At 32.5% G+C, this 22,960-nt stretch overlaps 1 protein-coding gene across 2 annotated transcripts; it reads right to left on the reverse strand.

The window, feature by feature from the left end:
- Positions 1-1,988: 1,988 nt before the first annotated feature.
- Positions 1,989-22,633, reverse strand: LOC123710170 (F-box only protein 32). 2 transcript variants are annotated; one of them, XM_045661919.1, is made up of 9 exons: positions 22,417-22,633; positions 22,203-22,253; positions 8,219-8,306; positions 7,694-7,883; positions 6,714-6,895; positions 5,989-6,081; positions 4,905-5,062; positions 4,589-4,697; positions 1,989-4,347 (listed from the first exon to the last, which is right to left on the reverse strand). In XM_045661919.1, the coding sequence occupies exons 1-9, from the start codon at positions 22,515-22,517 to the stop codon at positions 4,252-4,254; spliced, it is 1,068 nt and encodes a 355-aa protein (XP_045517875.1). In that variant the 5' UTR covers positions 22,518-22,633; the 3' UTR covers positions 1,989-4,251. The 2 variants fall into 2 exon arrangements, with proteins under 2 accessions (XP_045517875.1, XP_045517876.1); XM_045661920.1 differs by lacking the exon at positions 22,203-22,253.
- Positions 22,634-22,960: the final 327 nt, after the last annotated feature.

Here is a 22,960-nt window from a genome sequence, read left to right on the forward strand (position 1 = left end):
TAAATGCATAGTGATAGGTATATGAATTGCGAAATGTAAAATTGAGTTTCAATTAGTTTAAATATTAGCCTAGTTATTTTAGCAAACAAGCACCTAGTTACGAGGTAACGTTGTGGTAAGCACATTTAACTATGTTACAGTGAAAATTATCAAGAATGGCAACGCAGCAAACCGTTGTTATGCGCTCCCAGCCAGTGACGACGCCTACTGCAAGCTACGCGTAATTTAACCCTCTGTGCTTATCGCAATGTGTGGAGGTGTGTTAGGTATAGTTTATAGTGATTTGAATAAGTTTTGTTTTATGAAAAATTTGGGGGGTGTAGTGTAGGGACACGTGTAAGCATGAATGTGTCGAGTAAGCGTTTTGATGTATGATAGAGAAGTATGAACTAGCGATCAGTAGTTACTGCGCACTGCGATCGCGTGTGGACGTGGATTAGTATTGGGGAAAATATAAACTACAGTATTGAGTACCGAAGTCCTTTTATTATTCTGCGTATCCACAAGTAATTCCCATCCACAGTTAGGATAACGTATTATAGAACACAGTTACGTTACAAATCGAAATCCCATAAGTATTGCCTACCGATTCTCCACAAACTCCTTCTAATTCCATGCACAACTTTTGGGAATCAATTAATTAAATATAACTTAATTCCTTTAAGAATTAATTAAAGCTCGGGAACTCATTGGGTAGAGGCGGTATCATTCAGCATGATAGACAAAAAGGAAGAGATAATATTTTTACGCGAGCCTAAAGCAGAGTTGTCCTGAAATAGCTGAAATTATGAATGTGACGAGACGATTAACCTTTTCCATGCATAAACAACGGAATTTATTTGGTATATAGATGAAAAGATCCTTAGATAATGTTAGAGTTGTCTTATGAATCTTTAATGGCAGTGGAATTTTTTAATTAAAAACTTTAGTAGTATGTACTTATTTAATGATAAGTATATTAGAATAGTAATTTTCAGGTAATAATATTAAATAAGACGATATAATATGACAAAGAGCAAGAGGTGCGACAATACAAATAAAAAAAATATTTGGGGTCACGCATAACGATACTAATTTCAATAATAGTGATAAATATGACAAGAAATCATAAATTTAAGTTGGACTAAGTAAGGAGAATCCAAGGCCAACATGAAAAATACTCATATCTAAACGACTACGTTTCTTTTTCGTATTGTCAGTTGTCATTGTCATTGCTAATAAAAAGTCAAATCTGTCAAAGAAACAATAATAATTTATATATTACTTGAAATATTTATAAATGCATAAATTAATTGGATTAATTTTCCACAACATATTTACAATCTAATTAGTTATGTACTGCATTTATTTCGACCTATTTAATAAATGGTTATATTGCACTTAAACGGTGATGTTTAAGTTCTAAATCATGGACACAAATATACCTAATTTCAAGTCTTTACCTAAAATAATAGATGTGGAGTGGAAGCTGGAAGTATTGACGAATACGCCCGGCATTGGTTCAGACAATTTACTGTATACAATTGTGTTAAAAACTGAAGGAGACAATGTTAGATTTACGTGTGGTACTCAGCAATTACAAGATTTGGTTTATAAGTTGAAAGACCTGGTAAGACACTGTGAAAAGGTGAAAACAGAATTTTCTTGAAGACATGTGACGAATACTCAAATGATCATTCCAAATACAAGTTCCTTGTATATTGACACATTTTGTAATGGATATATTATTGTATTTTTATAACCAGCATATTTGAAGCTTTAATTAAATAGTCGCGTAAATAAATGATGTATTTTATTCCAAATTTAACTGGATAAAGGATGTTACTAATAAGATCAATTCTTTATGCAGACGGTTTTCTGATGATAATTTATTTTGATGTTGAATTTTATTTTATCTGCACAGATAAGAATTTCTTTAATATTTTATTTAAGGATTTCAAGTAAGGTAAACAAAAATATATCTAAAATAACTTTATTTTAAATGGGTGAAAAAAATTCAATAAAATCACAATCACAGACCAAACAAAAAGTAAATACAAGGACAAAAAGTACTACATTTCTAAACATACAATAAAACACAAATCCATTTCCGTAAGATTATCTTAAAATATCACAATATTAACAGCTACTCTATGATTCTACAATGAACAATTTTAATCAGACTTAGACATATTCTAACAATGTTTTACTTACTATTCTTCTTCTAATCACTGCTGTTAACTCTAGGTTTGTAAATATTCAATGAACTTTTACAAAACTGTTTTGAAAGATTCAAGCATATTTATTGTATAAATTTTGATAAGACAGAATAGTAAGTAAATCTTTAAACTTACACCAGAATAGTGGCATTCTATTAAACCATTGGACAATACATCATTTAGTTTTAGGCCAGATGTTCTCTTACATAGTATCAGTTTGAAAACTAAATGTGAGTTTATTTTATTATTTATCAAATATAGTATCAGTTACGAAGCAAACTTATAAATGTAGAAAGCTATCTACATATTACAACCTATGCTTAGGTAAGTTGTCAATAGTTATGGCTTATGTACTTGATTAATAATGTGCCAAACCATTGTTTGGAAGTGTTATGTTAATAAGTAATATAAAAATATCTTACTTATTTAATTCTACTACTTGTATTTATTGCATTGAATAGTCAAAATATGTATTCAGAGATCATAATTTTTATTCAGTTTTTTAACTAGATTGCATATTTCTTATATGCATTATATTAGTAAGCCCAATGGCATTAAAATACACAAATCCTTTACTAAATAAATCACAAATTAAGTCAGATACTGTCAATTTCAATCATTTCATAATATTTAAACACAATATTCAGCAATAAGCTGTATTCTTTAGACCAACACCAACAAGGTATATTACATGCTTGTATTACTTTGCACCTTTCAGCACATTTGTTTCATCCCATAATAGTATGATAATTTTAAAAAATTGTCATGGTGTATCACAGGACAATTTATCGTAATGGTCTATATTAAATAAAAAAAGATACAAACAAGTTACATTAATCTACTAGAATTCATAATTATAAAATTTTTGTTGGGAGGATATTAAATTCAAGTTGTGAATAATTTAAGAATACTGGTGCGGTTTGTATAAAATATGCACAATTTTAGTAATTTAACATTTTAGTAAAGTAGTAGTAAGATCTACTTTATAATTCTAAGTGATTACATGAAATTATGTGACAACTTTATGAGTCCGACACAGTAGGGGTGATTAACACTCTTGGCTATAAATTAAAACATTAAATGAGACAGGTGCAAAAATCTGGCTGATTAATTTAAAATTACTGTAGGGGTTAAACTTATAGTTCCACAACATTTTGAAGATTCATTAATGTGTAGAATCCTACATTTACATTTATAATATTAGTTATGATTATATTTTAATAAATTCTTATGTGATGCTTAATTAGTGTTTAGACTCAAGACAGTATAATAGTATCAAATTAGACAAAATGAACACATTTTCAGCGATTTTAACATAGTAAGCTGCCTAGTTCTTAAATAGTGGTAATTTAGGACGTAATAGCAAAATATAAACCATTTAGCAATAAACCACATAAATAAAACTAAAATAATTGATATTGCTTAGGATTTTTTTGCACACCACTTTTAATAGGACCTCCAATGCCAACAACGCCTAATCATAATATTGCACAATATTTTCCAAAACCTTAACCAAAACAATAAAACAGAAGAAATATATTTCTACAAATAATTCACTCATTAATTAAATTACAATATGCCGTTTAATCGAAATCAATTGATAAATTTTATAACTTTTAGTATATTAGAATAAAAGTAACACATTCTTCAAATATAACATCCCCAGTGAAAGTAAACCATCATGAATCAAGTTTATCACATGTTTTAGGTAACATTTACTTATAAACCACAAACAGTAACTCAAAACCTTTGACTCAGATAAATTTAGGGGATATGTGAATAATAATAATAACAAGTTGTATTTAACTCTAAAAACAGATGGCCAATTTCAACTCCAAATTTTTGTTTGATTTTGCTGTTTAAATACATTTATAAGGTTTAAATTTCCATATACCTTTTTTTAATGTTTATAATTCATTTGTAGGAAATTTTTGCATTTGAACCTATTATATGGATTTTGTGTAGTTAAGTTATAAAATCATAGTATTTTCTAACACATTATTAATTCAGAAACAATTATATTTTGAGTTACTGTTTGCTAAAGTTTAATATTTTAAAGCGAGAAAAACTTTAGGAAAGCTGCGGGCGGAACTGGGTGAGGGGGCAGAGGCCCACCGGCTTCTTTCAGGCGCTCTCGATACTCAGGACACTAAAAGATTATTTACAAGTTAATTCCTGTCGAAGCAATTATACTGTCTCCTACTGTGTCCTAAAAAAAAGGCCATTCTTTGTCTACGGCCGTAAACAATAGTGACCTGTCAAATAAGAGATACTCAAAGACAACTTTAATAAAATATATATAAAATTCGACGGATTCGTATTTGCTGATTTTTGATGTTAAAAAATGTAAGTGGATTTATAAATTTTGGGTTAATAAAAATCCTAAATACCTGATCTGCTATACAAGGGTGTCCCAGCGAACGCCAAAATAGACATTTGCAATGTCTACAAAGAGACAATGTCTCAGCGTATTGCGCATCTTCACGAAGTCCGTACAACCTTTGAAATTAAAAAATAGTTCTACTAATTTAACATTACAATATAAAATATATTCTCATTATCATTATATATGTTTCAAATTTTTTTTCAAGTACATTTTATGTTCAATAAAACTAACATTATTATTTTGCCTATTACCTGGTTTCACAGAATATTTATGATCCTAAAAATTATGAATGAAAACATTTAGAATAACTAAATTCTGACCTCCTGAGCTGATGGAAGAGCTTCTTCCAATCAGTATCTGCATCAGTCTTCTGCACAGAGTCGATCTGCTGCGACGTGAAGTGGAAATTTACCAATTCCCGCCAAACACGATGCTCCGAACATAGTGACGCCATCACTGACCAGGCTGACGACGCTGCCTATTCAATATTTATATACAGTAAATCCCGCTTAAGACGATTTCTCAAGGACCCTACCAAAAACGCGTCTTGAGCGAAAAATAAAACGTACTACATACTATTATGTTCTAATTTTAGTATATATTGGTATTTATAAATTACATTAAATACGTATTGTAATTATAACTACATTATTTAAAATAATCACTTATTCTGGTGTGACAGAAAGATTTTGTTGCATTAGCAATTAAAAGATTTTCAACATTAGTTGAAGAACAGTTGAATTATGTTGAAAATCGCTTTGATCCAAAGAAGCTACATAGCGTCTTAAATCATTAAAAGCTGTAATGCCTGGGCGTTTGACAAAACCGGAGTTGACTCATCTTCGTCTTCATCGTTATCACTTTGGGCCTCGTTTTGTGTGTTATTCACTTTCTCAATAAGATCTACGGTGCTACATTGTCATCAATGGAAGTATAACCGGGAAGACCTTGCAGTATCTCGGGTTCTTCATGTGCGGGCGGGGGGCCTTTCTGGGGGCTCGCGTTAGAGCGCTCGATTAGACCTCTGGGCTCGGGCTCGGGCGTATTAAACGGGATGACGAATCGTATTAAGCGTTAAGAAATGTCTCAAGTTGCAGTGACTGGCGTAAAGTGGCGTATTGTGCGAGAAAACGTATTAAGTGTGACTGTACTTTAAGTTAAGTTTTCTTTCGCATTTCTCTTACATACATATTAGACAATAAATAATAATAACATACTAAGTAATTAAATTATTTTATGTTAACCATTCATTTTGTATAGTTAATAAAAAAAACATTACATACACAGATAGATAACGCAAATTTTAAAATACATTATAATTTATAAAGCGAATTTATTACATTATTTGCTAAACTGGAGGCTGAAGCTATTTAAACTTTTTATATGATGAAATTTCATACTCACATCCAAGTCCCTGTGATCCGATATTCTCAGTAGAATCTCCCTGATGCATTCCTCAGGCAAGTCATGAAGCTTAGGGACTACTTCCGGACCAGGCTGAAAGAGTTTTACAATTACTCTCTTAATTAAATTGGTGATCGAGCCTCCAATACCTCTGAATAGGTAACAAATCAAACTTGGTTAAGGTATTCTTGATTAAGCGCTTAATCGTGTATCAGAATTAGGGTTGCCACCTCTTTTACCAATTAAAGTTAATTGGTATAATATATACACAAGAAAAGAGTACATAGTATCAAAGTAAAGTAATTTTTTTATTATTATATTTAAAAATATATATTTTATTATATAACGAAAACTGTAGTAAAAACTTTGTGAAAAAATATTTACGACTAAAATAATTACATCATGCGAAGTAAAATACGGCTGTCAACCCCTAATCTAAGTCTCATTTCAACATATATCACAGCACTTGTTCTGTGTATAGTTTGACGGTTTGTTTTATTGAAATAATTTAGAACAGACTGTTTATTATTATCTCTTTTTCTTTCAAAATATATAACTTCGTGGTGAAAAAATATTTTGATTACTAGAATAAACAATCTAGTTTTAAGTAATTACGTTTAAAACACCGGACTCATACCAGCCATATCGACCACCACAAAACCGTGTTCGAGAACATACCTATAATTTCCAGATATTTCGATAAATGTGTAGCCTTTGGCACTCACCTCCTGTATCCGAATACTGTTAACAATTCTATGAATACGTGCAATCGCATGGTCGTGGTGACCCCATAAAGCGCGTGAGCCCAAAGGGCGGCCCCAGCACGAGCGGCGTTCGGCCTCACGAAGAGCCGTCACACCCACCACTAACGCTCGTAGGGCGTTTAAGTTCTGCTTCGATGTTGCAACTGACACGTAATCTTTACTTTAGTATATACAATAATTAGTATTTACCTAACGAATTTTATATCAAAATCAACTCAATAGAACGAATATTCTTTGTAAAATTATATTTCTTTTCGATATCAAAAGGTTAAGGTATTGAAAAAACCAATAGATATATTGGTGGAAAATAATATTGTGGAGTTCGTATAATCAAAAATTCGACAGTAAATGTTATGTAGTCATAAACAGAAATCAAACTAAAATAATATTATTCATAAAGGTAACAAGGTACACTTATGAACGTCTGAAACAGGGCAGGCAGGCAAGAAGAACTGGTAAGAAACTCTATGCCATAGTCTTTAATCGCCAACATTTGAGTCATATAAATTGTTCGAACTGGAGTAAACCAATCCCAAGGATTAGGATCTCTCAAAATTATCGTCAAATTTATATAAAGCTTTATTGATTAATTTAAGTTTAATGAGAGTTTTGAACTTAATCAGGGATAATTCTCGAATGTCATTTAGTAGTTAGTAAAAATAAATACAATTTCCATATAAAGAGTGGTTTATCATCTTGAGCCGGGTTGGTTGTACGCTAAGATTAGTTATGTTTCGAGTAAAAGCAGGACTGCTATTGAAAATCAAATACAATACCAACAATTGACTACTAAGAGATATTAAAACCTCCTTTTCGAGTATAGAGTATGGGGCATAAAGAATTCAGCGTCATTTATCATTTTTTTAAATATTTAATATGTATTATAACAGCACAAAGTTTAGTCATAAGTGACACGCCGTTAGATTTTGGAAGCGAAATACCTTGATCCGCAAGCTGTTCAAGCATAGACAGGAGCAATTTCTGCGCGGCTCCAGGCAGATGGGTTAATCTCTGGCCACACAGAAGTAGCTCTAACAATGCGCAGATGTAATTGAATCGCCTGACATCGCGGACAGCTGATGAGAAGTCCAACCGACGCACCGCTTCTGATAGGCCATTAAATCCTGCGATCTGAAAACAAATCGTAACCTTTTTTATTTCAATTTAACGTATCTAATAAGATAAAATTTAGACCAGAAAACAGTAAGAATAGTTGTTTTTATTTTCTATCCCTCCTTGCAAGGTTGTCATGCATTTGACAACAAACTTAACTTACTACAAAAACTACATGCAACTGAGAAACGTTTGGTCCATCGTAACAGACATTAGGATTAAAAATCAGATAAATAGTACTTTGTGATACAACAGTGTTTCATATTTAACGTAGTTTATATATGTCCGAGTTTTCGCCGCTCTAATCCAAACTATGTAATGATTCTAAGCCTAGATAAATTAACAACACTTACCTCTCTTGTGCATTTGATTGTAATATGGCAGTGAGGTGGTACCCTCGCAACCTCATCCTCTGAACTTTTGTCGCCATCTTCGTCACTCCTGGAATAGATGAAAAAACATCAACTTTTCGAAATTACCAACGCAACATAGTTTCGCACGCATATCGAAATTTTCCTTTTTGCGACCGAATAGTAATATTTACGTTAATATATAGGCACATAAAAGCAAAAGGACATAAACCATTCTAAGGAATCTAACTATCTATTGGTGACCGTTCAATCTTACGATTATTTTTGATACAATTGCGGCTGCAAATATTTTTTTAAAATTTTTCGCACAACTTGTTTAAAACATAATTGCTTTATTTTTTGTATAAAATAAATGTGTATCCTTACAAACAGTAGAACCTCTATAACTCGTTAGCAAAACGTTTTTGTCAAACGAAATAGTAATATAAAAATGTATTTGTTTACAACTGTTGTAGACTGCAAATGACTGTTGACAGCATAAAGTTGCTATTTAAAAATCACCCAAACATTTAGGTAATTATGACGCTAAATATAAAATTAGTATGGGCATTAATTACAACAAATATTACGCAATATTTATAGATGAAGACACGCAAGAATAAATATATCTTGAATAATTCATTATTAGTAATGTCAGAAGTGGGTCAGAGTTGAAAGCATAGCTGAGGAAACTGTTAAATCTTAAGATTACTTTTGATAATTGCAGCGAGTTGGTTATATTTTTACCGCAAAGGGACTAAATATGCTTCATATTGTAAAGATGATAATGAGTCCACCGTGTCAGTAGACCTCATATTTAATTCATTGTCACAAGAGTAATGGCCGACTAACCCCTGCTCGGGTCTATTAGAATATGCAGATGAGAATAGGGAACTGTAATAAGTAGGATTAGTGAAAAAACTTTGCATTGTAATTTGTGGTAGTTTGCCACAGTGGGGACTGGTTAATAATTAAAACAGTTCAAACATATCCATGCACAATGAAAGATTTACCCTACAGCCCTCTACAATCGGAATTATTGTTTGCGAAACAGGAAACACAAAAGTTGTATACATATTAAAAAAAATAAAACATTTCAAGCTGGCAATTCAAAGTAATTGTTCCACAGTTTTAAATCGCGTCGTAAAATATTATTTAACTTTGTTTACGAGTAGTAACTGCAGCTTTGCATACAGAAAAGCATGGGTCATGTTATGCTGGTCAGTAACTGGAGGTCATTGACGTCTGACTCATTCTATCCTAATTGGAGATAATCCGCATTAAAACAGCTCTGGATGTTGCAAGTATAAAAATTCTCATTTTTTTTCTCTTTAGTTATTTAAACTATATATTATTTACACAAAGTCCCTTAGCCAATAATGGAATATGGGGCAGATATATTAAGTTTTATCTATATATATATATATATATATATATGTATAAAAATTAATCCCAATTTCCCTTGGTCACGGCATCACGCGTCAACGGCTGGACCGATTTCGCTAATTCTTTCTGTGTTTGTTATCGTCAGGAGAAGGTTCTTATAAAAAATTAAGACAATTTATTTTTCGTACAAAATAAATGTGTATTCTATCATACAGTAGAACATTTGTAGCCCGTTAGTAAAACGTTTGTGTCAATAGCGAGGATAATATAAAAATGGATATGTTTACAACTGTTGCAGATTGCAAATGACAGTTGACAGCATAAAGTTGCTATTTAAAAAACCCAAACATTTAGATAATTATTACGCTAAATATAGAATTATGGTATGGGCATTAATTGCAACAAATATTACGCAATGTTTACAGATGAAGACACGCAAGCATTACTGTATCTTGAATAATCATTATTGGTAGTCTGAAGTGGCTCATACTATGATGCATAGCTTAGACGAATGACCTTAAGCCTACAGATAGACAATAAAATATTAGAACAACTGTCAAAATAAAATGTGCAATAGACGCTTGGAGCTTACCCAACTACTGTGGTTTTTAATCCACTAGTATTATGTACTACTAGTCTAAAGTATCAAAATGTTTATATATATTATTGATATTTACTCCGGTATGTCACATCATACTGAAGTCATACCCAGCGTTATGTGTATTACCCTACATCTTTTTTATATAGAGAATGGGGGGAGGGGCTCATCTGATCTTAAGTGCTACCACCGTTCATGGACATTCTTAATTCCAGAGGGTTCGCGAGTGCGTTGCGGGCCTTTTAAGAAATGGTACGCTCTTTTTTTATACTAACTATTTTTTCCTATGTGAAGCAGTGTTGGCCTAGTGGCTTCAGCGTGCGACTCTCATCCTTGAGGTCGTAGGTTCGATCCTTTCTATGTGCGCATTTAACATTCGCTCGAACGGTGAAGGAAAACATCGTAAGGAAACCGGCCTGCATTAGACCCAAAAAGTCGACGGAAGTGTGTTAGCACAGAAGGCTGATCACCTACTTGCCTATTTGATTAACAAATGATCATGAAACATACAGAATCTGAGGCCCAGACCTAAAAAGGTTGTTGTTGTTGCGCCATTGATATTTATAGTATATATTTTTTCCTACAATAATTAGACAAATAAGTAATATTACATTGACTTAATTTTCTAATACTAGTTGTTCTATAATGTTTTGACACTATGTTCGTGTGTTCGATATACCTCACTTGCACTTATATTCACGACACTACATTCATTAACTCAAAACGTTTAGTTCTCTTTAGGCGTCTTATTTATTAGTAAATTCTTTATTTTCATTTAATTTACATATACACTGTAAAAATTATTGTAATAAAACATCCTGTGTGACTAGAATTATTTTATGAAAACGCACCTGCCTGCCTGCTTCCTGCTTCCTCATAGTTATAAAACATGCATAGATTACACTAATTACATTATCGGTTCACGATTTCTCCTCTCTTAGAACCAACGGTTTGTTAAAAATGTTAAGAATAGCTGTTATTATGAAATACCAAGCAATCATTAACGAAACGAAAGTTAGCTGTGACAACTGTCAGTTTAGTTTCAAGAGCGTACCACGTCTTAAAAGCCAATCTCTGGCTTCAAGTCTCCCATCATTTCAAAAGTGTCAACTTCAGACACTTCAAACACGATAAAGCTGAACAGTTTGTTTGATGGAGAAAGTTAATCTAAGAAACTAATTCTGCAGTCAAAAGTTTTCGTGTTCGTGACCATTTAGGATACATTAAGATAGAACCGAACGCGAGTGAATAGCAAGTGGCCAGACATATTTTGTTTGTGGTTTTGAATAAACGATCTTGGTTTACCAACAGACCAGCTAAGCAACGAAAATGGTCGAAATATAATATTTATACAATTCACAACCGGAAGATGGATGGCGTTAGACCCCTTGTAAGCTGTAGACCATTTTTATACGAACTTGGTATTATGACAGTTAAGTTTATACATTCTTGAAGCAGTTATGACTGTAAAAAAACATCCAAAATTGTTCAAAACATTCAAAGAAACTTGCCTTTATATACCGAGGGATTAACACGGCTGTGGCTCCACCACAATGTATACAAACAATTGTTATAAAACTAATCACCTTCCTAGAAGGTATAGATCACTGCGATGTAATTCTTTCAAGGGGAAGGTGATAAAAATTGTAAAGGCTTTATAGCGCTGGCGAGTATTTGGACTAGAGATTTGACACCGATTGTAAATAATTTAACTTTGACATTATTTTATATTCTTCATAAGACATTGTTAAAATGTATATGACATTTGCATGCCTATTTAAATATGGCTCATTGTGAGGATATTAAAAAAAATATACAAACTGGTATGCCAATTATATTAACTAATAACTGCTTCGCAGTGAAAAGTGCCTCAAAAAAGATTTCCCCCTCGAAAGCACGGTAGAGATCTATAACTGTATCTGGATGATTATATAGTTATTGGCATGGCGTAGCAATTGTTTGAACACCAAATTACAGTAACAATAATAACCATAAATTTGCTTTCGGATTTAATTATTGCCTATTGTACTTTTTCTATTTGTAAGAGGCTGCACAATTAAACACTAAAATAACAGAATATTGTTAAATGCCGCTATTTCGGGATATATATTATGTATAAGGGTAGCTATTAGTGGAATAAATAAAGGCTCACATATTGATAATTTACACTCAGTGATCATAAACGAGACGAGAGCGAGCTATGGCTTCCAAAAACCAATACATTTTTTAACAAACACAAGTCAGACTTAGCGTTTTGAATTTTAAACTTAAAGTAACTTTAAGTTGGATCTCAGATATTTCGAGTAAAAAAAATCTTACATCAATCGTCAACATACCGCGTGAATTCAAGGTATTTGTAAAAAAATCCTTAAAATTTATAAAACCACGTAAATTATATAAAATAAATAAGACTCATATATAGACACATAACACATTTCTCATTGCCTTCCGCATGCAACTCATTCTACCAATTCCTGTACGCAACAGCGCAGTGATTTATAAAATTTTGCAACTTTGACCTTAATCCCTAAGGAATAAGTACCATATTTGCTTGATACTTTTCATATGTGGAATTTCGTCAAGGCTAGAGGTCATGTTATATTGGTTAATTTGAATTAAATGTATATCTCTCATGTTTACCACTTTAAATATTTTTAGAACCTCAAAACTAATTTGAAATTAGAGGCTAATTTATTAAGAGTCTTTCCTCCAACTTCGATTTTGTTCCTTTTGCTGAAGACTCTTAGGAAGACTCTTAACTGCTAATTACAGATTTAAGGTGGCTCCTGGTAGACCAGTACCAGACAGGTACCAGAGCTGGTGCTTTCCTCGTTCAACGAATAAGTATCGCAATACAGCGAGGAAATGCTGCCAGCGTTTAAAGTAACAACACTGCCACAGGAACTTATCTTTTTAACATTATTTTTTTATTCATTTTTAAAATTGATATTATTATATAATTAATGTTTTTGGTACTAAGATATTGTTGTTTGTTTTTCAACAAGAAAAACATTTAACATTGATATAGAGTCATATAAAGAAATTTGTAAGAATATGTATTTTTATAACGATTGGACCGACTTTAAAAATTCGCCATTACATTGCTGCATTCACGGGCTATGTGTTTTTAAAATATTGACGAAATGCTCAGCCTAGTCAGATAGCTCACTTTCCTTTGAGGCTACTTTATTACACTACTTCAGAACAAGGTCGTTTCAATAAAAGAGCTATCCGTTTGTGGAGTCAATGTCATGGATACATTATCTCTAAGGACATTGCAATCAGTTGCATAACACAACATATTCACATGTAACGCAGGGGATCGTATTTTTATACTGCGGACATGTATGAAACCTCCTTATATAAACTTTTAATTAAGTTATCAGTGTGTGCTCTGTGTTACTAGTTACTGTTTCCATTAAATTAAATTTAAGTTGTGAAGAAAAGTGACTGATTTGTAGCCAGTTTCGATTATTCATTTAAAATCCGTATCACTGATGTAACAAATATACACCATGTTACATATATAGTATATTCTATAGTAGTTAAGTCGGGATTTTTGGGATTTACGAAGTAGCGGCAGTAGTAAGTAAGTAACTTGATAATTAATACCAACATATTAGTGTGTTGTGTCTGTCTTCTTATAAAGTTCATTGATTGAGTAAATATTCAGTCACTCTCTCCGCTGCGACCCAAAAAGGTTGACTTAGTTAAAAAGACATATTTTTCGTTATCCGTTAACGAAGGCATGCTACATAAATGTGTCGAATTAGACGTTTAAGTTATAAGTATAGTTCTTTGAAGTCGGAAATTTTAAGACCAACAAGCGGTTAATGAAATAACTCATTGTTTATGGAGCGCGAATTCTAGCGAAATGCCCCTAATTAAAACGTTACAGCTGCGATTTAAGTAATCTTATTACAAAAGTTTTATACAAAAGAACGCCAACGTTATTTGATTAAAGGAATAATTTTCAATAAAAAAGGACCTAATAATACACCCTTAGCGACACCAACACAATTACTGCGAACTCTGAATAAAATTGGAACCCGTAAGGAAAGCGGAAGTGTGACTTATGTCGGAGAAAGAGCAACCGTCCCCACACACCATAAGAGTTAAGGACTAGATATGAACTGTTTTAATGTTTATTTTTTTAACAGCACACACTCCATAACAAACTATAGAAGTCACATTCAAAGAAAGGGGCGCCTCAAACATTGTTTTAATAATACATATTATTATAATAACGCCATATTAACACATTTTCGAAAAAATATTGGAATGTTTGTAGATCGATATTACATAGAAGCCAAGATTTTTTGTATTCTCAGATGAAACGATAAAAATTGTGATTAATCGGAAATCTTAAGCGTGACATTTGAACATGCCAAAGACACGAAATGCATCTTTAACGGTGCTTTAGTTCTAAAACGGTCATGACTGCACCCAAACCAAGGATGGCGGAACGTTGGCAGTCGGCCAATGTATGGGCAGGCTATTCAACAAATTATGTCCTAATTCGAAATTTAAAACTATGTCAAGCGATTTTTCGTCACAGATAACATATTTGACCTGCAAATTCCAGTCAATGCAATTTTAAAGATCTATTGTAGAAAATTTATGTTGTGTTTTCCTTTTAATTATGCCAAATTGCTGTTTCATTGTGGTTTTAGTTTTAAATGGGTTTTAAGGCTTTGTGTTGTATTATAGTTGTATGGTGACTAATGATATAAATATATAAAATTATTAGTACATTTTTTACATAATGAAAAAGCTTCGAATTTGACTATATGTGTTATATACCATTGTGTACAGAATTTGTCTATTGAGATCTAGTTTAAATCTGCATCGTTACTTAGACTTACATTACTTACCTAACGAATTTTCTTCAATCTACGGGCCTCCATATAAATAGGATCGTTGTACCGTAAATACAGCTATACAAATAAATATATATAGCATCTATAGGTAGATAAGCTGTAGATGAGTAAGTCTCGTAATCATTGGAGTTGCAACACTTTCACTATTAAACGCGAAGCAAACTTTTACTTTCATTTTAACTTTGTTTTCAGTCCGTATTTCATTTCTTTCTAAGATAGCAGGTTTTTCTTGCTTTTTATAAGCTGTAGGGCTTTCTGAGCCAGATATTTCTTTCAGAAAAGTGTATAAATATATGAATATATAATTCATTAAATATATAATGTCAAATGCAGTACATGGCTTTATGTCACACTTAGCGATAAGTATAGACTTTGAAGTTAAGGGTACTACACTAAAGTATAACACAACAGTATCTTAAATTGTATAGATATTGTAAAGATCCAAAACTATAGACAATTACAATTTGACATCATTTTTATACAATGCTCTAACTACGTATATAACGTGGAAAGGAAAGCAATGCGGCAGTCCTCCAGTGCCTAGACCTCAGGGTGCTTGATGGTTACTTTATGAGGCGACATCCACTACTCTTTACTCTTCATACCCTCAGCGAAAACTAACCTCTCGAAAAGGCCACACAATGACACAATTTATTAAATTATTTCTGAATTACATAGATTAACAGACTGTTAAGTGAACTGTCAAAAGGTTGGCTTCACGTCAGTTAATATAATTCGCACATTGGAGTAATCTCCAACGGTAGCTTATCTTGTTTAAATAAATAAGGTATAAATTCTATTCGATTTTAATCTGTGGAGCGAAGGTGAATCTTCATAGCAATTATTAAAATAACATCCGTACGATTCGCAAATTAAAACTCAGTTTCCCGTTCAACTGGCCCACTATCCAACCCTGACACACTTCTTGTGGTCCACTTTATTTTGAAACACCCAATTTTTTATCAATTCAGATATGAACCTCGAAAAATGATAGTACCCATTCATTTAATGAATTTTATGTATTTCATGGGCTCACAAAAATGTTACGTAAAAATTGTTTTAAAAATCTGTTTATACATAATTAAAAAAAGGAGTTATAGAATTTCAGAGCAGTGTTGGCCTAGTGGCTTGAGCGTGCAACTTGCATCTCTGAGGTCGTAGGTTCGATCTCCGGAATTTAACAACGGTGAAGGAAAACATCGTGAGGAAACCGTCTTGCCTTAGACCCAAAAAGTCGACGGTGTGCATCAGGCACATAACTTGCCTATTAGATTAACAAATGATCATGAAACACATACAGAAATCTAAGGCCTAGACCTAAAAAGGTTGTAGCTCTACTGATTTACTTTTTTATGTAGTTATAGTATTTACTATAAGGGCGAGGCCCCACTAGTGCGTCGTCGCATTGTATGCTACATTTACGTTGCTACTACATATACATACCGTTGCATCTGCGTCTCAGCCTTCGCAATCGACAGACACAACCGTCTTCTTATGTTGCTTTTATTACGCCACCGCCGAATTAAACTTAGAAACCATAGAATATTCTGGACATCTCCTCTGATAGCATTAAAAAATAGTGATGGTCAGTTATTTATGTAGGAATATAGGGAATTGTTGTTAGATGAAAAGAAATTTTTAAATTTTTTGAGAATGAGTGCGGCCAGCTTTAATTATTCTCCCCCCCCCTGCTTCGTCTCTTGTCCGTCGATCCGTTGAAACGTCGAGCGTGACGACGCAATGGTGTAATGGGACATGTATAAAAAATAAAATGGTAAACTATTTAACCGCACCGCAAGACGCAACGCAGTAATGGGGCTTCGCCTTTGGGGACTTTTTATAGATAAAGATATCTATCTGTTTTAGTCTGCCCACCAGGATGTCGAGCAAATTTATAATGTTAAATACATGCCAGTGCCACTGATGTTATGTAAACAAAACGAAATAAAATTTTACGATAATCACTAAAACAAGGTTTATTGCCTTCAGTTATCAATCAACAATTAATTTATTATGAATTGATTGTAATAAACCCTAGTTCTACGTCTAGTATATATTTTTTAATTTTATCGTTCGAGTTTGATCACCAATATATTTTAAAAAATGCGATAAGAGACATTTGTTATCGCTAAACTTGTATTTTTAAAGTCAATGATTTTTCTTTGATATACGTAAATTGTGGATTTTCAAACTAAACAGGAGAAAACAAATGTACCATGTAAATATAATTTTTACCATAAACAGTAATCAATTATTTATAAATAAACATCCTGATTTAGCAGGGAACACACCCTTTACTGGGTGTATCTAAAATAACTTTAACCTTTATGGTTTAGGGTGTGTTCGGGTGAATGATGTTAGTTTTATATATTCGTGATCAATTGTGCTAAGTTCTGAATTTGAATTTGTTTTATTAGAGAAATTATTCTAAATTTAATTTACTTCATGACCAATACATGCAATATTTTCTCTGTGTCATTGATACGTCAGTTGTCAAACCAAAAATAGCGAAGAACTACCTCTAACAGTTTTAAGTAGACAGTACTCCATGTAACGTCCCTAGATTTAACGACAATACTTAGCAAATGCTAGGGTGTATTACCCCTTATCAATGACGACAGCAATTCACCGTAATAGTTAAAACTGCAGAGCTATGTACGTCCTTTTGTCACTTTATTGTCCTAACCCATGATAAACTCGACTGTAGGCGTCATACATAACCGAACTTTTTTTATAAATCTGTTCTTTTGTGTACAAATTGGAATTGCTTTCACGGGCTTTAATACGACAAAAAAAGTGAGAAAAAAAAAAACACATAATTACTAACACTAGTCTGAAATTAACTTTTTCCTTTTCTAATACAGATAATTTTTAATTTTCATTTTTCCATTTAACGACAACTCTTTGTATCGTAGTACAATATCTTTGTTATCCTAGTTTAAGCGTATGTGTACACAGTACAATACTAGTTTTGTATTCACCAGTTTAATATAAAATTTAAACCCTAAGTAAGCATGTTATCAAAAATTTCTTTGCTCCTATTTAAGATCAGTGTTTAGAAAGTGTGTAATGGATGTTGCGAGTGTCATTTTCCTGTAATTGAAGAAATTTAATTGATACTACATAACGTTATGAAAGCATATAGTTTACTAAGAAATTTAATTATAAGAATTTAGACAAATTGGCAACGCAGAGAAACAAGAGATCAAATCTCAAAACTATGTCAAATAATAAAAAAACGTTATGTTATTAATGAACTTAAAACCAAAAAATAAATCATAGAATTGAGTTTTGACTTACGAAGGAATTTAGTGCGACTTGTAGATGAATTTATAACTAACTTTAAGTTAGTTATAAATTAATATTTAATTTTGAATGTTTTAAATATTATTTTTGAATTTAGTTTAGGTCAGTTTTAGTTGAGATATTTCTAGAGTTATGTTTTTTTTATATTTATGAAATTATTGAACTTTACCATCAGTAAGCCTTTTTTATTTTTACTACTATACTAGGGTTGCACGGAAGAAATCGCTTGTTAGCAATAAGGCCGTTGCCCAATAATTTAAGTAACTTTTTTTATATGTATTAAGGTGATGGACAAATCAAAAATTGTATATAAAAATGGCGGCTTTCTCATGTGTTGGTGTTTAGGTAGCTGCTTTTGATAGAATTATGCATTTGAGAACTTTATTTGTGTTTAAAAACTGTATTTTTTACAGCAGTTATTACTGCAATGTCGCTAATGCATTGTTCAGAAATCCCGTTTTCATTTTTGAACTCTACAAATCGCGGTGTAAGCGCTCAATGAGGTTTTAACCTTGCTTCTTTGACCTTAATCCTACTGCAACGAGAATTCAGGGACTTATAACGAGCAACGTAATAGTAATATCGAGTTATGAAGTTTTAACCCAGTTAAGGGTGCAAATCGACCAAGAGTTCAAAACCCGTGACCAAAAGGAATTTTTCTGTACGCAATTTGTATGAAAATTAAAATGTAATGTTTATTCATTATATGTGTGTATGAGCAGTGTTGGCCTTGTGGCTTTAGCGTGCAACTCTCATCCTTGAGGTCTGGGTTCGATTCCCTGGCTGTGCACCAATGGACTTTCTTTTTATATGCGCATTTAACATGCTCGCCTGTAAAGGAAAACATCGTGTGGAAACCGGCTTAACTTAGACCCAAAAAGTCGGCGGCGTGAGTCACAGGCTGATCACCTACTTGGCGATTAGATTGACAAATGATCATGAACCAGTTACAGAAATCGTAGGTCCAGACCTAAAAAGCGCCACTGAATTAATTATTTTATTTAATTCATTATAATTAGGTATGCATTACAATGTGTAAGATTTGGAAATGCTTTTAAGTAACATACATGTGTCAGTTTTCAACAGAATTAATATACTTTTTTAACTGTTTACAACAAATTCTTCTCCTAAATATATGTAGATATATAGTTTCAGTAGCTTCCCCAACTCTGCGTAAGGTGTGTTCCGAAGCCAGTCCTAATAAATGATTTTTTTTAAATTTTGAATGGTGATCGGGTAGATGTTTAGTAGCCTATTTAACTTATTGTAGATTTACTGTGGTGAAGGTAAACATCAACAAGACACAAGTCTTGTAAGATTCAGAGCGCGATAATTACTCCCGAGTATCAAAAATGGATTTTCGACTATAATTTTTAATTATGGACTCTAAATCCTCCTATTTGACAGTTTTTCAGACTCTCTTCAACATCAAGTACATACTCGTTCGTCTACAATTATCACGAATGTAAATTATAAAACAATTCTTACAATTGAGTGTTCTTTTAACCGCTGCGGAAGTTCTGTACGGTAATTAAGTACTTCCGTCACGCATTTCGTCTATTTATGTTTCAGAGGATTTTTTTTTTTAATAAAATAGGGGGCAAACGGGCAGGGGGCTCACCTGATGTTAAGTGATACCGCCGCCCATGGACACTCTCAATGCCAGAGGGCTCGCGAGTGCGTTGCCGGCCTTTTAAGAATTTGTACGCTCTTTTCTTGAAGGACCCTAAGTCGAATTGGTTCGGAAATACTTCAGTGGGCAGCTGGTTCCACATAGCGGTGGTGCGCGGCAAAAATTGGTCAAAGTAAACACAGTATACAATACATCGGTATTATTTGAGTGAGACACAACTATAAAAGTTTGCTATTATTAACAACGTAGTTGCCGATAGGTGTTTTTACAAAATTTACTAATGTCCGAGTTTTTTGATGTGTCCTATATCATATGTAAATTTAATCCAAAGTTATTTTTTTGTGCAATCAGCGAGTTATTTCATATATATTTAACAATCAACAATTAATTAGTAACTAGACCCGTAAATAGCTTTTAAGTTTATGTCTCAAAGTTAAAATTAAACCTTCGTTTCATATTTGAGTCACTCGCTTCTTGATTTCGAAAGAATGATGGTAACGACCCCGTTAAAAATACGTTTTTGTGTTAGTCAATTTTAAGTATACAATTAATTGTTACTAATTAGTAATCGTTGAAGAACCTCCTGACATAAGGACGAAAATATAGAATATTAGTTTCAAATATTATATTTATAACCTGTAATAATTTTATTTTTATGAGAATTTGACAGCATTGAGCATGACATTGACATCTACAAAAACCGAGGGACACAATAGCCGACGAAAGACATCTTATAATACTGGATACATCTGGTAATCCTGGTCAGAAGACATTAGGAATTATTCTTCATTTTAAACTACATATTATTTCAATCTTTACACTACTGACTACTTGAGATAAGTTTATGGAATTCTTTGGAACCACAGAACCTAGGGCCGGATTTATGGATAGGCAACCGGGACTACAGCCCTCCACAATAGATTACGGAAATTTTAAATTTCGACTAGTAAACAACTTGACTTTTGACATACATATTTTTGTTTGATAACTAAAAAAATGTTCCAAATAAACTTTTTTTTCTTCTTCATTTTATTTGGAAAATAATTTGGGGCCAGAGGGCTTCAACTCTTTTGTGGTCCCAAGGCCTTCAGACCTCTAAATACGGACCCGACAGAATTCTTTTACGAATAAAAATCCCAATATATAAGCTACTAGTATTGGGATTTATATTTATGGGATTATTGGGATTATATATATACTAGTAGCTGACCCGGCAGAGGTTCTATTTAAATATAAATTAAATTATAAAAAATAAGAAAAAACCTATCTATTCTAAACTAGATAGTGATTGATAAAGTCACTTAAGAGTAAAATGTCGTCAAGCAAAGTGGACAGAATATGTTTTTTTAATTGTACCTAATATTGCAAATTGTCTATTTAAAAACGAAATGGAAGAGCGGTGTAAAATTTTGCTCAACGCTGTGTAATAACTTCGGTCTTGCGGTTTAGTAACAAATTGATTTCCTAACAATCTACCGATCTGGGTTGGTTCATCTGGCCTGACCTACATTCATCTTTACCAAGCCTACATCTAGATCGCAATTTCATCTGCAATCTATTGAGTACTTGATGGAGTACTTTTATTTTTACTAAATTATGTTCTCTAAAATAAATACCATAGAGAATTTTATTTTATTTGGTTAATTCATCTAAATCGTATGAAGAACTAAAAATCACTCTCTCGCAATAAGTACGATTTGTAATTGACTGGAACTGCAACTTGTAAATTAAGCATAATAAATATAAAACCAGACGTAAATATTATATAATTTGCCGTTTGAGCATCAAAGCGTAACATAGTATTATTACCTTTCTATTCATTCTTTTTATTTCATTATGGATTCAGGGTGTGGACTATGGCCCGCAACGTCGTTTACTTGGAATGAGAATATAGTTTATAGTCTAGATTTTCTTAAATTATCAAAAAAAAATTCAAAATTGGTAGAGCAGTAAGTAGAAAATTAACACACTCCAATTACAATGTTGTGGTGAGTATTGTAATTGTAAACATATTCGTACTTATTTTTATTAAAATAATTTTGAGTAAAAATGCGTAAAAATATACGTAAGAGGATGTACACACAGCTGTTGTGTAGGACTAACGAATTGTAAAATCAATAACATAAGCGAAACAGCTGATGAATGTTTACAGGAAATTACCAAACTCGACTATTGTGTACTTACCATTTTTGTTCTTTATCATCTGGGTTATTATAGTTAGTTATAGCGGCATATCTGCAATACAAAAAAGCTGGTAGGTTAAATGGTTTTCTACACATGACAAGCATTAAAAGCAACAATTAAATTAGTTAAGTAATACTCGAGGAAATGCTCCGTGCTCTTAGTTGCGTCGCTAATATCCGAACAAAGGATAGTTTGTTTTGCAACACGCACTTACCTTTGTGCTGTGCATTCGAGAACCTTTTTCTTCTCCCAGCCTTCTTGAGTTTTCACCCACACTTCACCAGGCGAACGCCAGTCTTTTGATATAAAAGGCATTTTATTTAATAATTGTACACAAAGTTTCGTGAACGTAACGAAACACGCGAGCAAACTTCCTCAAAGCGAGACGAGAATTATTGGTATTGCAGTTCCATGGAGAAAATACACATGTGCGAACGGTACAATTTGTTTAGAAAGAGATAGATGTGCGCATGGCTATTCCGAGATGCAAACGTCACAAACAGCTGTTTTTTCTGCAATGGTATTTCCGAATGTGCCAAAAGATGGTATAAAAGTCAATTATTATTTTAAAAAAATATATTAAATATAAAATTGAAAAATATATATTTTTAGCAGTCATTCAAAAATCTTTAATAGGTTTATAAAGCTAACTAATTGTAAATGATTTTAAAGACTCAATCGTTCGTTCATTTCTCTAGTTTTTATGGATTGATGATATTTTCGTTATTCTTCGGATATGTTTTCTAAGATACCTAAGT

Source organism: Pieris brassicae, chromosome 5 (genome assembly GCF_905147105.1).
Source record: "Pieris brassicae chromosome 5, ilPieBrab1.1, whole genome shotgun sequence".
NCBI classification, from domain to species: domain Eukaryota; kingdom Metazoa; phylum Arthropoda; class Insecta; order Lepidoptera; family Pieridae; genus Pieris; species Pieris brassicae.